Source organism: Rousettus aegyptiacus, unplaced genomic scaffold (assembly GCF_014176215.1).
Source record: "Rousettus aegyptiacus isolate mRouAeg1 unplaced genomic scaffold, mRouAeg1.p scaffold_m13_p_10, whole genome shotgun sequence".
Classification (NCBI taxonomy): Eukaryota; Metazoa; Chordata; class Mammalia; order Chiroptera; family Pteropodidae; genus Rousettus; species Rousettus aegyptiacus.
Window position 1 is genome coordinate 87,380,253 of NW_023416285.1, and position 18,216 is coordinate 87,398,468.

The 18,216-nt window shown below is 34.6% G+C and overlaps 1 protein-coding gene across 2 annotated transcripts in view; it reads right to left on the bottom strand.

Annotated features, from left to right (window-relative positions):
- Positions 1 to 18,216, bottom strand: part of PLXDC2 (plexin domain containing 2) — a 355,810-nt gene that overhangs the window by 70,830 nt on the left and 266,764 nt on the right. For both annotated transcript variants that reach the window (XM_016124268.2, XM_016124276.2), the window contains exons 8-9: positions 9,140 to 9,235; positions 8,787 to 8,868 (exon numbers count right to left, since the gene is read on the bottom strand). In XM_016124268.2, coding sequence (XP_015979754.1) covers positions 8,787 to 8,868; positions 9,140 to 9,235 — 178 coding nt within the window. The remainder of the gene's footprint in view (positions 1 to 8,786; positions 8,869 to 9,139; positions 9,236 to 18,216) is intronic.

Genomic DNA, 18,216 nt, shown 5'->3' on the forward strand with positions numbered 1-18,216 from the left:
CTACAGATTTTATCTCTACTTTGCCAAATGGTGCTCAGATGGAAGGCAAACACAGCATTCACTCACTGGAAAAATCATAGACTACTTAAAAGAATGCCTTGGTATTTCAGGCGGGACTTGGTTGTCAGGAGACTAGGTAGGCTGTCGCTTTAAAGTTTGAAAAAAAGTTTCTTTCTATTCTGAACTCATAGCCATTCTTAGAGACTAGCAAATAGTTAGTAGCCAAAAAGGAAACAGAGACCAAAATGTAAAATAGATATGTAGGTAGGTAGACGATAGAGAGAGAGATAGATAGACAGACAGACAATGATAGATAAAAATACGCAGTTCACCATTTAAAAAAAAAAAAGAAAAACATGTACTTTATATTCAAAAGGCTAGTCAATCAAACATTATCTTTCCGAAGGAGAGAAATGTAGCCTCTACTCTCAGCATCGAAGGTTTTCTGCTCCTTGAAAGGTTCTTTAACTCTAGAATTTTCTGAAAGATTACCTATATTTTCCTAGTATACTTTAACATATATATTTCTTTCTTTCTTTTAAAAATATTTGTTTATTGACTGATTAAGTGTTGGTAATGTGGGTATGTGGTGAAAATTCAAACTGCATTAAAAAAGGATATAAGGAAATGGGAATAGTCTCTCAATATTCCAATTTTCAATTCTCTGCAGTTTCCCCAAAGGTGAGCCCTGTTTCTACTACATTATGCAACTTTTCAAAAGGAATCTCTGTATTGAAATGTACTTCAAAATGCTTTCATGCAGTGGATAAAATCATATCACACCTCATTGTATTATTATGATTCATTCACACAAAAACGAATTAATATAGTTTTGTTAAAGCTAGCCTTGCGATGTTCAAAAGGAAAAAAAATTGACTTTAACTTTGTATTCTTAAAAGATCATTTTGTTTATGGTACATTTCAGAACAAGCCAATTAACAGAAAGGTTAAGATTATTTAAATTTGAAAGGATTATAAAGAGTCTTGCACTAAAAAAATTCAAATTTCAATTCACCTCTTATAAACATTGCATCTCGAAAACAATGATTATGGCTGCATGGTATTTCTACAAGCACTTCAGTCCCTTTAAAACAAGTGAATTTCCACTTTGGTAGCAGTCATTTAAGACAAGCTCAGAAATCAAAAATGTTCCAATCATTTTAACTGGCTAACAATACTCTAAAACCTCCTTCTGTATTTATTATATATATAAAAACTTCATGATTTCTTTTATCAAGATCTCCTTCATTAAATCTGAGTATATTTTAACAACAAACATTTTTAACTTTAGAATATTTTTTTTTTCTATAATATTTCTCTCTCTTGAATCAGGAAAAAGTATTTCCACACAACTCCGTCATAAGCTCGCAAGGTTACAGGACTCTTGGCCCACACAAGCAAAATCAGCATTTCCAACCTGCCCCTCTCTGATTACAGGACCCCCAAAGAGCTTTGTTAAAAAGTTAAATTCCTGGGCTCAGCTCTGGACCTCTTGAATTTGATTCCTTGGTGAGCTACAGAGAAATCTGAATTTTCACAAGTTCCTGAAGCAATTCTGAACTGTACTAATATTTGAGAACTACCGAATCGGGGGCCACTTAGATTTAAAGAATATCAAAATTGAAAATATTTATATAACATATGTATTTCATGTTTCAGGATAGAGATTCAAAGAGCTTTCATTGACTCGGGGCCAAGGTTAATCTGGTTGATTGTCGGCTGTGCCACTAGGTCTTCAGAAGGGCAGCCTAATCCACTCGAGACAACAACACATGGCCCTAGTTTCAATTTTGGGATTTTTGACTTCTTTTGAATAATGCAGGAATGCGTCCTTAATTCAGGACTCCTCCTGCACCTTGGCTAGCTAGTACTCCTTGACTCAGAAAGCCCAATCCACTTAATAAGACTATATTAAAGAGGAAGAATGCCATTCAGTTTAACCTTGGGCTACTGTGGTCACCAGTTTCAGACTGATGGGCAATTTATCCATTGTTGCTGAGTGCGTATAATTAAAAATTAACATTTTTCTGATGCCTTCAATCAGAAACGAAAGCAATTTTCTTCTTTCTGTCTATCACGACTAGGCAGTAAAACATTCCGATTCATTTTTCTTCTTACATAACTTTTTTGGATCTGATGTTTCAACAAGGACATACTTTCTACTAAAGACACAAAAATAGATTTTGTTAGAGTTATACATAGCTTCATATCTGGCACTTAAATCTGACATTCGATTTATATAGTGAAAATGGTAACATTTTTGACTATCGAAAAATTAATAATTGGTAATTCTGATAAGAAGATGGAGGTGATTTCAAGTTAAATAAAGGTCAACATATTGAAACATAGATCAATAAAAGTTTATTTAACATTCTTAAAGCTTGATGAGTTCTAAATGTCCAATCCATTGAAATGAGCCTAAGGTTATCATTAGTTTTGAATCAGGGCTCCTGGATTTCCTAAATGGCTTCTATGAGATTATTAGGCATGGACTTCATACCTCACTACCAAAGTCAGTGTGTTTCCTTATGTTACAGGACCATGAACACGTGGAGTGTGCGAGTAGCTTCAAATATGATATCAAGAGAGTTATCGGTTATGGCTTTGTCCAGCTATAAAAGGTACATTTAAACAAGTGCAATTATACTGATTCTAACTACTGATTTACCTTAATTTTACAAATTCAGACTTGGTCATATATTATAAGTATATGGCTTATCATTCAATGATTGTGGGTTTCTGATCCTCTCTTTTCAACCTTAAAATCTTGGACTACATTAATGAAGCTTTACAGCTAAACCAGACCAACAGAAAGCTTTCTGCGGTCTTCTAAGGAATACAATGGAATTGGTGAGTAGGTAGGAAAAATCATACTGACTCAAAATAGGCTTGGAATTCCCTTAAGACGGTCTACTCAGGAGCTGACACTCTTGTCTACTAATACAACCAGTTCTTCCTCCAACGTCAGAACAGACTGTGAGATTTCTGGTTGACCCAAGATGACATGGTTCGCTTCCCTTTGGGATCATGTGATATGACAAATACTCAATGTGTCTTGAAACACTAGAGCCACACTCAGTGCTGCCCATGGACCCATGTTAGGGGTTAACACAGGAACAAGAGCAAAGGAGGAAGGTGTGTATTCAAGTCTCGCTGGTGCTTTTTTTCAGGAGCCTAAGATTACTGACTGGGAAAAGGTGAGATCGGTCGCACTATTTAAATTTGTTCTTTCCATTTCTCTCTCCTCCCAAACTTAGGCAATTTAATTTCTGTAAGCTAAATGAGCATATGATAACCTGAACACATTCAGTTTTCAAAAATTAGCTGTGTCTATATAAAAATGGTTTCTCATTCTTAATTAATTTAGGTTTATAATACATTTCATATCGATAATGAATTAGCCAGTATTTCTGACTTACACATTTTCAAAATTTCAAAAATACATTATATGAGATACTCTCTGTTTCTCTTTTCATTACTGTAAAGAAATCCAATTCATTCAGTGGAAAATAACAGACAGTGCCAGAGAATGCTCAGGGAAACGCAATAGAAATAGCAGGTTGGGAAAAATATAGCTATAGAGTAGTTGTTTGGGAACACCTTTCCCTCATCTCATATTTCTTCTAAAGTAAGTATGTTATACTACTATTCTGTAAAAACGGGTCTTTATTATAAGCAGGTGTTTGCCTATTCTATTTATTCTTTTGATGGGTGGAATCATAGAATGTATTTATTCCCAAATTTTTACCGGTATCAGTCTATGACTCTGACTGAAGCTAAGTAAATAAAAGATGGAAAATACTTTAAAAGTAAGACACCAGGAGTCTAACTCCCCAGGGTTTAAAATGCTCAGTTATAAATGTTGACCCTTAATGCCAGGCATCAGCTTAGTTCTTTCTATGGCCATTCGGTTGACACTGACAAAGCCCATGGATAATAAGAGCCAAAGTGAACAATTAGAATTCTCAGAAAAGAGGAAATTTCTGGCCTCAATTATTTGCATAATTCAGTCCAACTGTATATGCTGGATTCCAATATTAGGCCAGGCACTATGTCGGGTACTGAGGAAGATAGAAAAATAAGTAAGATTGTGTTTCTACTCTTTAAAGAATTTATGTTCTCTTATTTCTTCTTGTTAATTATACCTTTTGTCTTCAACTCTGAGTGACAAAAATTTAAATCATACAAAAAGTAATTAATGAAAAGTAATATGCATTAAACTGTCCTGGATCACTATAGTTTCTCCAGAGACAAATACTGTTAGTAGTCTCTTAGGTATCTTTTCAGAGACATATACATGTACAAAAATACACTTTAAAATAATTTTATGTAATGGAAAATTAGCATCATCCTCATTATGCACTGCCATCAGGCAGTTTCTGGAATCTCTTCTGTTTTCAATTTATACTCTCTCCATAGCTGATCTCATTCAGTCTTATGAATTTAAACACTACCTATATGATACTGGCTCTCCAATTTGAACCTCTAGCCATGACCTCTTCTGGAATTTCTGGCTTATCTATCTCACTTACTAAACATTTCCCTTGAAGTCTGATAGGCACCTTAAACTGAACTTGTCCCTAATCAAACTCTTTATTTCTCCCCACTTTAGTCTCTGTTCCTTGTACCGTCTTATTTAGCTCAAAAAAATGAATGCCAGCATCCACCAAACTGCTCAAACAAAATACTAGGAAGTATCCTTGATTCTTATCTTTCTCTTTTCCTTCACTTCTAATCCATTAACAAGTAATTTCTTTCCTTCCACAATATATCTTCTATTCATTTCTCTCTCTTGATCCTCATAATTATTATCCTTGCCCGAGCTGGTATCATCCCTCCTGTAGATTCTCCACTATTCTTTTCCTTCCCGTCAAACAAACAAAACAAACAAAACAAAACAAAACAAAAACAAGACAAACAACCAACTAGAAAACCCAAAACCACCCAAAAAACAACTATTTTCCTGGGAGCAACCAGAGTTGAATTTTTAAAAATACAGTGAAATCATATCACTCTTCTGCTTGTTCTTCTCCAATCTAAAGGCTTGTTAGAACTGTGACGCTCTCATGAATATCTGATTATTGCTCTAACTACCAGTCTATTGCTTAGACTAGCACTTGCTGTTTACACTACTGTGGAAACTAGTCAATAAATTTTAAGTAAAAAATTAGTGAATGAATATATATTTTCAATTTAAAAATAAACTTTTGAAGGATGATGGCTGATGAAACCAAGGTCTCTTCAAGAAGATGAGATTGTTTAGCATTATACCAACAAATAAACTCCTATTATTCCCATCAATTTTACTATACTTTCTCTTGTGTTGACCTGTTAACTTATTTACATTTTTTTTTTTTTTTCATAGCACTCATCACTACTAACTCTATTTTCTGCATATTCCTTTGCTTAAAAGCTATCCTCTTATATACTGAAAATGTAAAGTTCTATGCGGGAAGTGACTTTTTCTTGTTTGTCCACCTCTGAATCCAGGATTGTAACTTGAACACAAAGACACTCGAAAAAAAATTTTGTCGAATGAGCGAAGATATAAGGTATAATTGAAGGTGGTTGACCCATGTCTTCTCAGTTTGCAGTGAAGAAATAAAGGCACTGTCACCCAGAAGCAATGGGCCACCTATTCTAGGGAGACAATTTTGATCATGGCTCTCTATCCGTCCCTATGACTCAAATTCCTTTAGACCTTAGGTGAGCCATTCTAAACATTCTGCCTTAGGTTTTTGCAGCCTAAAAAATGAGAATTAAAAGAAATAAACAAACCAATTAAACTTATCTTTTGAGAGCAAGCCCACCTTGAGAGTTTCCATAATCACCACCAACTGATTATCATTCAGGGATAAATGAGAACAAAGGAGAAAGTAAGCAGAATGAAAGAAAAATCTGCGAGGCACTTTTTGTGCTGCTTAGGATAAGACTTCTCTCGTTTTATTGAATTTGAAAATAAAAGATCTAAAGTCTGGGGAAATGCTTCCAGGCAGCAAAAGCAAAGTTTTGAAGCTCACAGGTCTAAGGAGAAATTAATAAAGTGCAGTGGGGAAATTCCGTTGAACAAAAGTGCAATGAGCCATAGTTAAACCAATTAATTAGGCAGGTTTTGATATGTATATAACTGGGTTGCTAAAGAATTAAAAGTAAATCCAAGATTTTAAACAAAGCTTTGGTATTCAACAAAACAGCAAATGGTGACATGCAGAAAACTCTTTATATTTTTTAGGAGTGTGCTCTTTGATGAATTCTTTCCTCATATGTATTACCACCTTTGTTTTTTCTATTAATATTAAAAAAAAACTATGCTTTCAATAATATACCAAAGTCTTATGCTCCGTTTGATTCTCTTATGCATTCTTTTTATGTCTATAAAAAACTGTATTGCTGTATTGCTTTTTTGCAACATCAATTATTAAAACATTGATCTTTCAGCACTATGTCTACTATTTTTCAGGCAATGAAAATTAACCTGCTTAGTTCACCTGGAGCCTGGAAGGTGTGAGGCAGAACAGGTGAAGTGGCAAGCCTGTAGGCTGCGGAGTCACATGGATCAAGGTTCAAAACTAACACTCAGCACTTAAGAGCAGTGAGACCTTGCACAGGTAACTTGGCTTCTGTAAGCCTCAGTTTCCTCCACTGTAAAAATGTTGTACAAGTTAAATACATTTGAAAATTTCTTGGCACAATGTCTAGTGGAGAAATATCCCCACAGGATGCAAGTAATAACAGTATAAAGCAGTTTCCAATTTGTGGATGCTTTCGATTGCCAAAATTGCTTGTTTGAACTTTAAACATATATCCCATTCAATTGGATTTTTAAAAACCATAATGGAATGGTTAGTAGACGGTAGGTTTCTAGACTAATGTTCCAAACCTTCAATTACCATAAACATTATTTCAGTTGAGAGTTATCCCAATAGTACTCTGGCTGGGTGGCAACCTTGACCTGGTTTTTCCTTGACTTTCCTGGTTTCGGCATTGCAAGTCCCACATCCTGAAAAACCCTTTGGTCCCAGACAAATCTAATCATGATTCCTTCATTTGGAACCTAATCACCACTCATTCATTCATTCATTCATCCATCCATCCATTTTCTGCAGCACCAGATACTTTCTTAGGCACTGATGATAGAAGGACAAATCACCCTTAACAAACCCAGAACCAGCAATGGAGACAGACAAATGAACAAGTGTCCTATGCTAAAGGCTAATGATGAAGGTTGCCAGGGAAACACGGGGCTGAGCACCTCACACAAACCTGTGGTTTAGGGAGACTGCTCAGAGAAGCTCATTACTAAAGTGCAACTGGAATTAGATACGCGCCCCAACCCAGAGCCTCCTATTTCATTCTTTTGGGCATTTTTCACGTCTGAGCTCAGTATTCTTTAAATATACAGGTTAAAGTGCCATCTGTTTAGATTCACATTGGTCATTATTTAAATAGATTTTGAATAACTTCTGGTATGCATGCATTTTTTTGTGTGCGAAATATCAGTGAAATATAAATAACCACAAACCCTTAATTTTATAGCAGTTCTTCCCTCTCCGGAGATACAGCTAGTTAAAACCTACTTTTAAGAGAGCTAATCGCCTGCTTGCTTTTTCATTATATGAAACTCATTGCCCAAAGGATATTATTGGAACAACAAGTTAAATTGAAAACAAAACGTAAGTTATAATAAATAATACTGTTCTACCCAGAATAACATAGTGGTTGCCCCAAAGTCAGCAAGTTAAACATGTTTCTTAAAGCTTGTTATCAAGGAATGTGCATTCTATTCTTAATACTTCAATAACTTTAAAAATATTCCTGAACATGCCTCTATCAGCACAGCAAATGCTGCAGCAAGATGATAAGACACAGAATGCTTCTACGACAGAAAGCTCTGATGCAACACGCACTGACTAACAGCTTGAAGATTCAGTTCTCTACCTGGAGGAAAAAGCAGATTTTCAATAGACTCTGAAGGTGAGAAGGGGACTCATTCCCACGCAGACCGTAAGCTTCATGGGGGAGCGGGACCACATCTATATTACTCACTGCATCTTCCCCAGTGCTTGGGACATGATTGATGCAAAAAATGGCGGCGTAAATAACAAAACACATTTAAAAGTCTTCACTCTGTATTTCTAACAAATGATCATTCAGACACCTATAAACTCGAGGGACTGAAAAATTCTTTTTGTCATTCATGAAAATCAGTAACCTTCTCTGACACCAGCAAGTGAGGAGGCTTAAGTTTCAGTCAGTTACAACACAGACTGACACCATACATTCCATTTATGTCGGGACCAGTCAGTGTCACAATTTACTCCTTAGTCTCAGACTACACCTCTCATCTTGGTCAGTCACCTTTGAAAATATTTACAGGGATTCACTAATCCCTGTGATTAAGAATAAATTATCCTTGTTAGAAAAACGATATCTCATGCCATGCTTTCTGTCGAATATGGACCAAAAGCATCAATTTAAAGACTCATTAATTTTAATCATCATCTATCTTAAGGCCCATAGAAATTATACATGTATGCTATATACTGATCTTCTTGATTATAAAGTTTTATGGGAATTTTGAGGAACCAGACAAAGGAAAAATACTAAAATTCCCATGTGTGAGTATTTTATTTTATTTTTTTGCATTTTGGTCATTTTTTTTTATATGTATACACTTGCTAATGTATGCATAATCAACACACCTGATACATTTAAAATTCAATGGAATAGTAGAAGCAACGAGTCTTTTTAAAATTAAAAATAATTTTCATATCATTAATTTTTACCTTTGAAGTTTACTACACCAACTGCAGTTGAAGCCAATCTGAGCGGCAACACAGGGGCCACAACCGTTAAACTGGAGACAGGCTAGGGAGACAGGAAAGAACAGAGCAGTCAAGAATAACTGGTAGCATGGAAAGAAAAAAAAAAAAACATCAGCGATTGCTCCACCAAAATAAAAGTCATCCACCCCCCAACTGCTCCACCAAAATAAAAGTCACAAACCCATGCCTTTACATGTATAGGATGAAGATACGTATGCATGCTAAGCACCATGTTATAACTACTGGTAAACAGATCAGAACATCAAACTTGTAGATCATTATTTCCACCTAACTATGTTCACATGTTAACTTACTAGGTAATGGGGTCATCTCCACAGCTGAAATGTTGGTAATTTTTGACATTTGTAACTCTACACGGTGGTATTCATAAATTGTTCTTCTTCGAACGTCTGTGAAATAAAAATGGGGGGGAAAAATAAAAGTTCAACATTTCTTTCCCTGTAAAACAGAAGTGTTTTAGTAATGAACGTAGAGTATCTACTTTCACCTGGTGTGGTTTTAAAATCAAGATGTAAAATAGCAATCTCTTTGAAGTGATTGATCATAAAAAACCTGGCGATCATATACTCATGTACCCAGAAGTCCTTTTACCCATGAAATCGAAAATGCTGATGTCCTATTTTACCAGTGGGGCTCCAGTCCACTGTCACCCTGACTATATTTAAGGTGTTTTCTTGATAGGTTTATATATTTTGAAAGATTTTGACATATGAAATCAAAGAGGTAAGATGACATCATTTCTTCAAAACTCCAGTGAATCCTTTAGGAATGGGTAGCAATTAAAAATTTTTCACAGCCTATATATGAAGTTAGTTTTGCCAAAATAAGAATATGATTGCTTTAGAGATTTACAATAGATTTCTTTAATATAAGTAAAAAAACTCAGTATTGCTATTTATTAAATATACAATATCACGTCTAAGGAATGTTAATAATCAGCACTTATACTACATGCAGGAAAATATAATAAATTATCAGCAAACTCAGCAGCGTCCCTGAGGTATAGGCTAGATAGAGACTTTGATGAGAACTTTAATAATTAAAATCAGATAAATATAAGCAAACATACTTTATAACAAACCAAGACTGTTGATAAAATAGGTATAAAATCCCCTTTTAATAAAGAACCTGAACGTTAAACTAATGTGCCTGCCTGTGTTTGGTAAATGTCAACGGAAAAGGAATGTTAACAGCATTTTATTTAGCTCTTTGATTTCTTATAGTGACAGGAATGTGTTTCCCAAAGGACTGCATTTCCTGAATACTAGCATATCTATCAGGAATTATTTGGCAAGGTATGGTATTTTTTAAATATCATAGTATCCAATTTTGGGAAGTCAGGTGTCATAGTGGTTAATAACACACGCTCTTGAACCGTGTGTCTGGTTCAAATCCCAGTCTTGCTATTAGGTATCTGTGTGACCTCAAGTCCCTTTGTAAGCCTCTCTGTATCTCAGTTTCCCCATTTATAGAGTAGAAACAATAGTACCTACATCACCAAGTTGTTTTGAGAATTAAAAGGAGATAACAAATGAAAATTATTTAGAACAATCACTTTCACATTGCAAGTGTTCAATTAATGTCAGATATAATTTTCGTCTAACTTCATATCTCAACTACAGACCAGACAGGTTATAAGCTGCACATTATGATCTAATTTCTATAGATCTAAATTCACCAAAATCATATTAAGGCCCTGAAATCCAGCTTCTAGGAATTTGTCTCCCATCTTATCTTAGAGAAAATTAAATTTGGGTTAAAGTCAATAGACCCGACAATGATCTCTAGGGCATAAGGCAGGAATATTGTGGCCAGAAGATAGTAAGCCAGGTCCTAGTGAAAGTGATCAGGAATTGTAGATACCTACATATCCAGGAGAGAAGTCAAACATATGCTTACAACCTACACGTATCTCTACTTTTCTCCACTCATTTCTGATTATGCACCATGAAATTCTGCTCCAGAAGAGAGAAGGGGAGGGAGTGGCCCCACATGAACTCTTTTTAGGGTTAGGAATGGTTCTAGAGCCACTCAATGAATACCTCTTCAGGTTTATCAGATTGGAAAACTGTTTAGAACTCTAATCCAATTAATTTCTTCTTGGTGTAAGTGTGAGATGCATATATACTTTGCAGACTGTAGAATTGATCAAATAGAGAAAATGCTGACTTTGTAGGATTTAGTAAGGCTTCATTCATGAGGCACATGAATCATTTCTCTTTTTAAAAAACTTTTAAAACATATAACAAGATTACTCATCTTCTGCCTTCGTCTAAATAGGCCGCGTTCTTATATACTGCTTTGCCATGTATTTTGCTAAACAATTTAACTCTCAGAAATGAATGATGACATGGCTTTGCCATGAGATCACAGGGATGGGGGTTTTTGAGTTTTCTTCATTCTGAAGTTTGCCACACTATCTACCACATTAGCAGGTGCTTAAAATACTAGTTTCCTTTTTCATTTTGTATTATACTTTGAAAAGCTCAAACTACTAACATAATGACGGCGAAGCCTCTGGCAGTTAATTACGAATCGTGCACATGGGGTTAAGAGAGAGTGACTATCTTTGCCGTGCTAGTTTTATCGCCTGCTCACACACCTCCAACCATTTGGGAGGAGATTAATTGAACAAAACCAAAATTAATGAGAATAATTTTTATTTGATGACCTGCCAATTAATGACAGCTTCCAAATGGTCATTTTTGTTGTATTTCAGAGATGCTCCTGTCAGCGACAAGTAATTAGGAATCTATTTACTGGTAGCTCCTGCCAATTCTAGAAGCTTTCATTTGATCCTAGAAATGTATTTAGCTTGGGTGTCTTTTTTTTTAGAAAGTCAGAGGAAATAATGTTATAGCGAACATTCAGTCTTACTAGTGATACAGCTTCAACTGTTTTCTTAAAACTTTACAACACCAAGATCAACTCTAATGCCTACTAAAGATATTTAAAACTTGAAAAAAAAAAGAAATTAAATCTTTGAGCAGACTAACACACAGAGAATAAAGTTCAGTAATCAGAGTCTTTAGGTGATGTGATTCAAAGTGCACTGAGTTGAATTTTGTGGAAATTCCGAGCAATAAATATTCACTCTAACTGAAATAAACAGTTTAATGAGCACCCTGTGGCATGATTAACCATGATGTAGTTTATTTGCCTGTCCTAAAAGCTAACATTCACATAGAGAATGTATGAGTAATTTACTAAATTGGCTGAATCTTATATTTATATAAATATTTTAATATTTTCTCAACACTGTCATATAAATGATTTGCTAACATTTCCTTAGTTATGTATTGCCAATGCTTAATGACTGGCCCAAATTTCTCACTTTCTTTTCCAGTTCCAACTGAGTCCACCACACAGTACCGTTTATTGATCACTCTTTAATGTAAATAGCATGAAGACTCAGGAAATAAAAGAGCCTCGAGGGGGAAAAAAGTGCACTATTTACAGCAGTTCTAAGCTTTCCACACAAAAATGCAATACATTCAAAAAATTAGCTAGTTGTAGTTAAATAAAACATCTACAAAGAAAAGATGCTTTTGCCTCAAACTTTCTTTTATTCCCTCTATATTTCTAATTCCATTAAGTAATAATGCAATTCAGCATTGAATCAAGCAACATAAACTTTAGGTGACTATGAAGGGCGCATATGAACCATTTAAACTTTCACTGTTCCCTCTCTGCTTGCAGAGTATCAGGACACTGCTAAAACCTAAATGGCCAGAGTTCATGAGTTACTTGATCTAAAATCAGAAACTTGATCTAAAAGCAAGTCTCACTTTTCTTCTCCCTCCACATATATTTACTGATGGCTTAAAAGAGATGCATTTCCTAAATTCCTTCAGGAATCATGCTGCCCAAGAGGAGTCAGGATAGTAAATGGTCGATGTAGTGTCACAGTGGGCTGGTGTTTCAGACAGACTGCAGGTCTAACGTCATGGTTCCCATTGGCCAACATATCTCTTTACTCCTGGGCCGTATGGGGATACTCAGTAATGTACATTTGCAATGTCATTAATTTTTTTTTCTGATAGGAAAGAAGATCGTGACTTTATTAAAATTGGATGAAATATAGTAAGATTTTTTTTTTTTTAAATCTAATTTTTGAAAAACTTTTAGTGCTAAATCACCTGTTTGGCACTTATATGAAGAAAAAGCCATGTTTCTGTAAGAAACTAAACTTTTTATAGCAAAATTCAACTGGAAAAATTAACACATGAGTGTTTTAAATTAAAAATAGAAATAATCTCTGTGTAGTGGTGAAGTGTAAGTTAAAACAGAAATAATCATTATGTAATAGAGAAAAAGTAAGAAATAATGAAGATAAAGGAAGTATAAATTTGAAGGCAAATATAGAAGAGAAAGCAAAAAATCTAATCTCTGAGGTCATAATTTAAAACAGAAAAGACAAATAGAACTTGCTAGAAAAATTCAGTTTAGATTATTGCTAAGAATTGTTTAGGCTACTTTCTTATGCTTTTCATAGTTACGGAACTACCGAGTCAAGTTTTACAAAAACGAACATTGCATTCACAATTTTGAATAAAACAAATGGACATAAAAACATTAAGTTGCATTCTTCCTCTTTAGATCAATAAAGCCTAGCTTAATAAGGTACCCAGTAGATAACTCAAAAAATGTTTAAATGTCTTAAAATTTTAATGCTGTATTAAAGTCCTTTGTGTGACTTTTAGAATTTTACATTAGAAATAAAATAATTCAAATATCATTAAATGAATTGAAAGAAATATCTCTAAATTGGTAAAAATGTACTTTATCTGAGATTGGTATATGATAAAAAGTCAACGAATGAATGAACGGATGGAAATAAAAGGAAATAGTTTAACCACAACTCTCTGAAGGAATTCTCTTTGGTTCACATTAGTTCTAAAAAAGAAACTCAAATATGTTAAAATAAACTAATATCTGGGAAATTCTTAAATTTTTTGTTTCTTTTTAAAAAGCAAGTCAGGGTCAATTAAATGGGATATATTAAAAATGCATGTATTTTAACAATAACATCACTTTGCATAATAGTTTCTATCTTGGAAGAGTTTTATAAGAGGATATTTGATGTAGAAAACGTCATGATATCTATTTTCCTTTTGTCAAGCCTTATGTGAGCTAGTGTGCACTTGAGAACCGGAGCGCCCAGTGCGGCTGTGCTGTAAAGAAAGGCAATCTTATCTTTTCTAAAATGAATCATTTTGAAGTGTTTTCCATTTTGAGAAGAGAGAAGGTAAGGTAACACTGAACTGAAGGTTTTGTAGCTTGATCTGTTCTTAAATGAGTGAAAAGACCATTAACTTTGAAAATAACGGGTGAGGCTCAGTTCGTTGAAAGAGATTTAATTGGGTTATATAAAATATTGTGAAAAAAAAATCAGGTTTTTCTAAGATTATTTATTTCTTTAATAGTTTGTCAACTATTTTTTTTAAATTATGGTTGTTAGGTTAATTGTAATTGATGTGTCCTATCACCAAATCAAAACCACAAAACGTTTTTTCTATGGAGAAAATCAGTTATAATGGAATACTTATATTTAAAAATGTATTATTTAATCACATCTAAAATTCTAAGGCTTTTTAAAAGACAACAAAGTAAAAACTATGTTTATGTAAATATTATACTTGAAATTTAATATTTAAATATATGTATATGGTTTATTGACATCCTGTCCAATATGGTAATCATTAGTTACATGTACCTCTTTTAATTAAAATTAATTAATGAAACCCATTAAAAACTCAATTCCCCGATCTCACTAGCCACATTTGCATGAACAGTAGCCATATTGAGTTATTGATACCACACTGGACAGTTCAGATTTAGAACATTTCATCAATGTAGAAAGTTCTATTGAATGGTACATAGGTCTATGCTATTATTCTTTTTTTGAGAATTAAAGCTAAACACATTTTGGATAGTAAAAAGCAAATCTCTGTTTTGGTTTGAGAGTTTTTTTTTTCCCCCAGGATGTAAACATCATTTTGGTCAAACTCTTTGATAAATACTGCCTGGTCTGTAACTGTATACAGAGACCATATATGGCAAGTCATATACAACGTTACTCAAAGAGTTCAATGAACCTCTTAGTATTTCAAAAATATATTTGCTCTCCAAGTTGTCAGTTTTTTTTTTAATTTTTAAAATGCTAATGTTTTAATGAGCTGTGAATAACAGTAACCAACAAAGCAAAGGCGCACTGTAGCATGAACACCAAAAAAAATTACAGCAGCAGATGCTGATGGGAAAAGAACTGACGTCAAGAAAGAACCAGATAACGCAGCGCTGGTGAGGAGGATGAAGTGGCCGGGATTCAGAAACAGTCATCGTCATAACATGTGGTAGAACTACTGTTAAGTTAGGCCAGCTGCTTTGCCGGGTTGGTTTCTAGTACAAGAATTCTGCCCGTGTGTGCTAAAGTAACTTTCACATTTCTAAAATGACATAGCCTTGAGGTTCCAAATAAAAGAATTGCGGGCATGTGTGGATTTTCTGGGTTTCTTGCTGGACATGTTATGCTCATTAAGCTCAGAGGGTGGAGTGGAGGTGAAGTCGGATGAGAAAGGTCGGCACTGAGAGATTAAGACTGAAATGCAAAACGAACTGGAGGAGAGAGAAACAAACAAGAACTGTACATTTATCCACAAAGACCTCTGCACACTGTGCAAAAGGATTTGGAGGGGGAGACGCTGAGGCTGAGAAAGGACTTAATAGAGCTATTTAACAAGAAATTATGGAAACTACATGATAGTGTTAAAACCTCCTAGTAATCAGAAGAAAATTTGAGGAACAACGAAGTATCGTGTTCTACTCATCAAATTAGCCAAGTTTAAAACATGACAATCGTGCCCGAGAACACTGAGGGACGGCTGGGCGTCCAATCTAGTGCTGGTGAGGAGCAAACTGCTACAACCTTTACAGAGAACCGTTCGTCAAAGTACATAAAAAACCACTGCCACTCAATGGCTACATATTCATTTTTAAGAATCAGAGATGTGTAAAAATTTAAAAACACGGATGTTCGGCATCGTTTCACTGATACTATGAAGAGCAACCTACTTGACAAACCAGACAGGTTATGTAAATCACGAAACAAAGGAATTAGCTGCAGTTATTAATGGCCACGTTTTAGACAGGTACTTAGCAACGTGGAAAATAAAACATGTTGTATATATTACAGAAAACACAGGTGGTAAAGATATGTATAGCCTAAAGTCAATGTTCTAAATGTGTGTGTGTTTGTGTGTACATATACTATAAACGAAAAGATTGCATGCAGATACAAGGAAACGCTGTTATCTTTGTGCAGTAGATTTGTAGGCGATTTAAATTCTCTTCGTTGTGTTTTCAGGAATCTTACAGATTCCTCTGAACTAACGTGCACTATGCTTATAATCACAAGTACGTTTTCATACTCGTATTTCTGTAACGTATAACCAAATCATCGTGTGCAAAGCTGTTTTTCGTTATCTGTAGCTGTGGAGGTTGAATCAGCTGATCTCTGTGTTTCTTTCTGTTTCTAAAGTTCCACAAAATATTTTATGTAAAACAGAAGGTGATGCAGAGATGTAGGTACACACAGACATCTAGATAGTCAGGACGGTACAAAACAAATGATATCTAAAGCAGAAGGCGTTTCAGAGAGAGGGTGCCCAGGTGTTTTCAGTGGAAATCCCGTGGCTTCACAATATGAGCACGTGGCCTGAATGTGGAGGTCTTAGTATCACTGTCTTTTTCAAGGTATAACGTTGATGATGAGAAATGCGTATTTAGTGCCAAGTACTGAATGTTGTATATACACTGCATCTTACGTACTAAGGTGACCATATGCGTCTAAAGAAAGTTATAGAAATTAAGCAAAATGCTCAAAGTCTCATGACCAGCATCCACACTATGATAGCCCTTATATTTCCTAAATTTTAAAACTAATTTTTATCTTTTATTTTATTTGTTAAATATAAGGGTTGATTTTGGCATAGACTATTTTCATTTCTTTTTTTTTGAAGGAGCAAAGGAATTTCCTTTGTAACCTCAGAACTACTTACTAATTTCCTAACAATGTCTGAAATCCCTTTGATATTCTAAACTATCAGATCACTTGACCTTTTTAGGAAAGACAAGCCTACCTTAATAAACTATGCTTGAAAATGACACTGAAATCCATTACAATTTGGAAGCTTTTAAAAGCTGAAAAACAAGTTTTTTGTTGTTGATGTTATGATGAAGGAGTGGGGAGAAATCTACATAATAAATAAATAAAACTTGCTTTACAGCTTTTCGAATGCTTTACCAAACCTTCATCAAATCTGATAAGAATGGTGTAGCAACTGTGATCCCACTGGGGAAAATTATTCTCTGGACTGTGGCTCGCATTCCCATGTGGCCATGGCTAGATTAAGCCAAGGATCTGGGTTCTATACTTCATGTAACTAAAATGATTAAAAGCACAGAAAATTGATCTTATGAGAACAGGGTCCTATGTAATGCACCATGGAATACTGAAGAAATGAAGCCACCTATTACTTAGGATAATGATCAGTTTTTCCCTAAGTTCACTCAGAAGAAGAAAAATGGGTAACAGAGATGACTGATTTAAATTCCCTCTGAGGATGACTACTAATAATGAGAGCTGTAAAATAAGAAGACAGAAGACAGAATTTTGGAAAGGACTTAAATATTTGTCTAAATTCTGATTGCACAAATGAGTAACATAGAGATCTCAGGAAAAATAATACTTGGGTAATTTGCATTATGTTAATCTTGGGTTAGCCTAATCTCTCGTGTAAATAAGTATGCCTTTTTTTTTTTTTTTTTTGGCTGAGACTACAATGCAATCATATCTCTTAAACAGAAGCTCATGTAACACTTTACAAATGTGGGAACAGATTTCAAGATTACAATTTTTCTGTTCTGCAAAAGATTTTTAAGTAGAACATATCAATTCCAACATTCTTGCTAAAATATGGTCCCACCTAACGGCAGAGATGAGTGTTTCAGAAGCTCAGAACTTCCATTTTTCCTTGGTTAATTTTCTCAGGATGGAATGCTGAAGGTCAACAGAGAATGTGAAGGTCTCTCCAGGATTAGCTTGCCTGAGAGAAGCTTTGCCCTGAATTGGAAGCTTCAGTAACTTTTTTAGATAAATGCTGAGTCCCAAACTTCAGACATAATCCGTTCTCAAAATTCCTATGAATTTTGTCAATTTATTCAATTACATTTACATTTGGGAAGGATATTTTCCCTCAAAACATGAGGGTTACCCTATGACAATATAGCATGGGATGCAAGCATTGCATTTTGTGACAATTAAATACTTTATTTAAGTACAATTTTCTCATGTGTAAGTTCTGACACA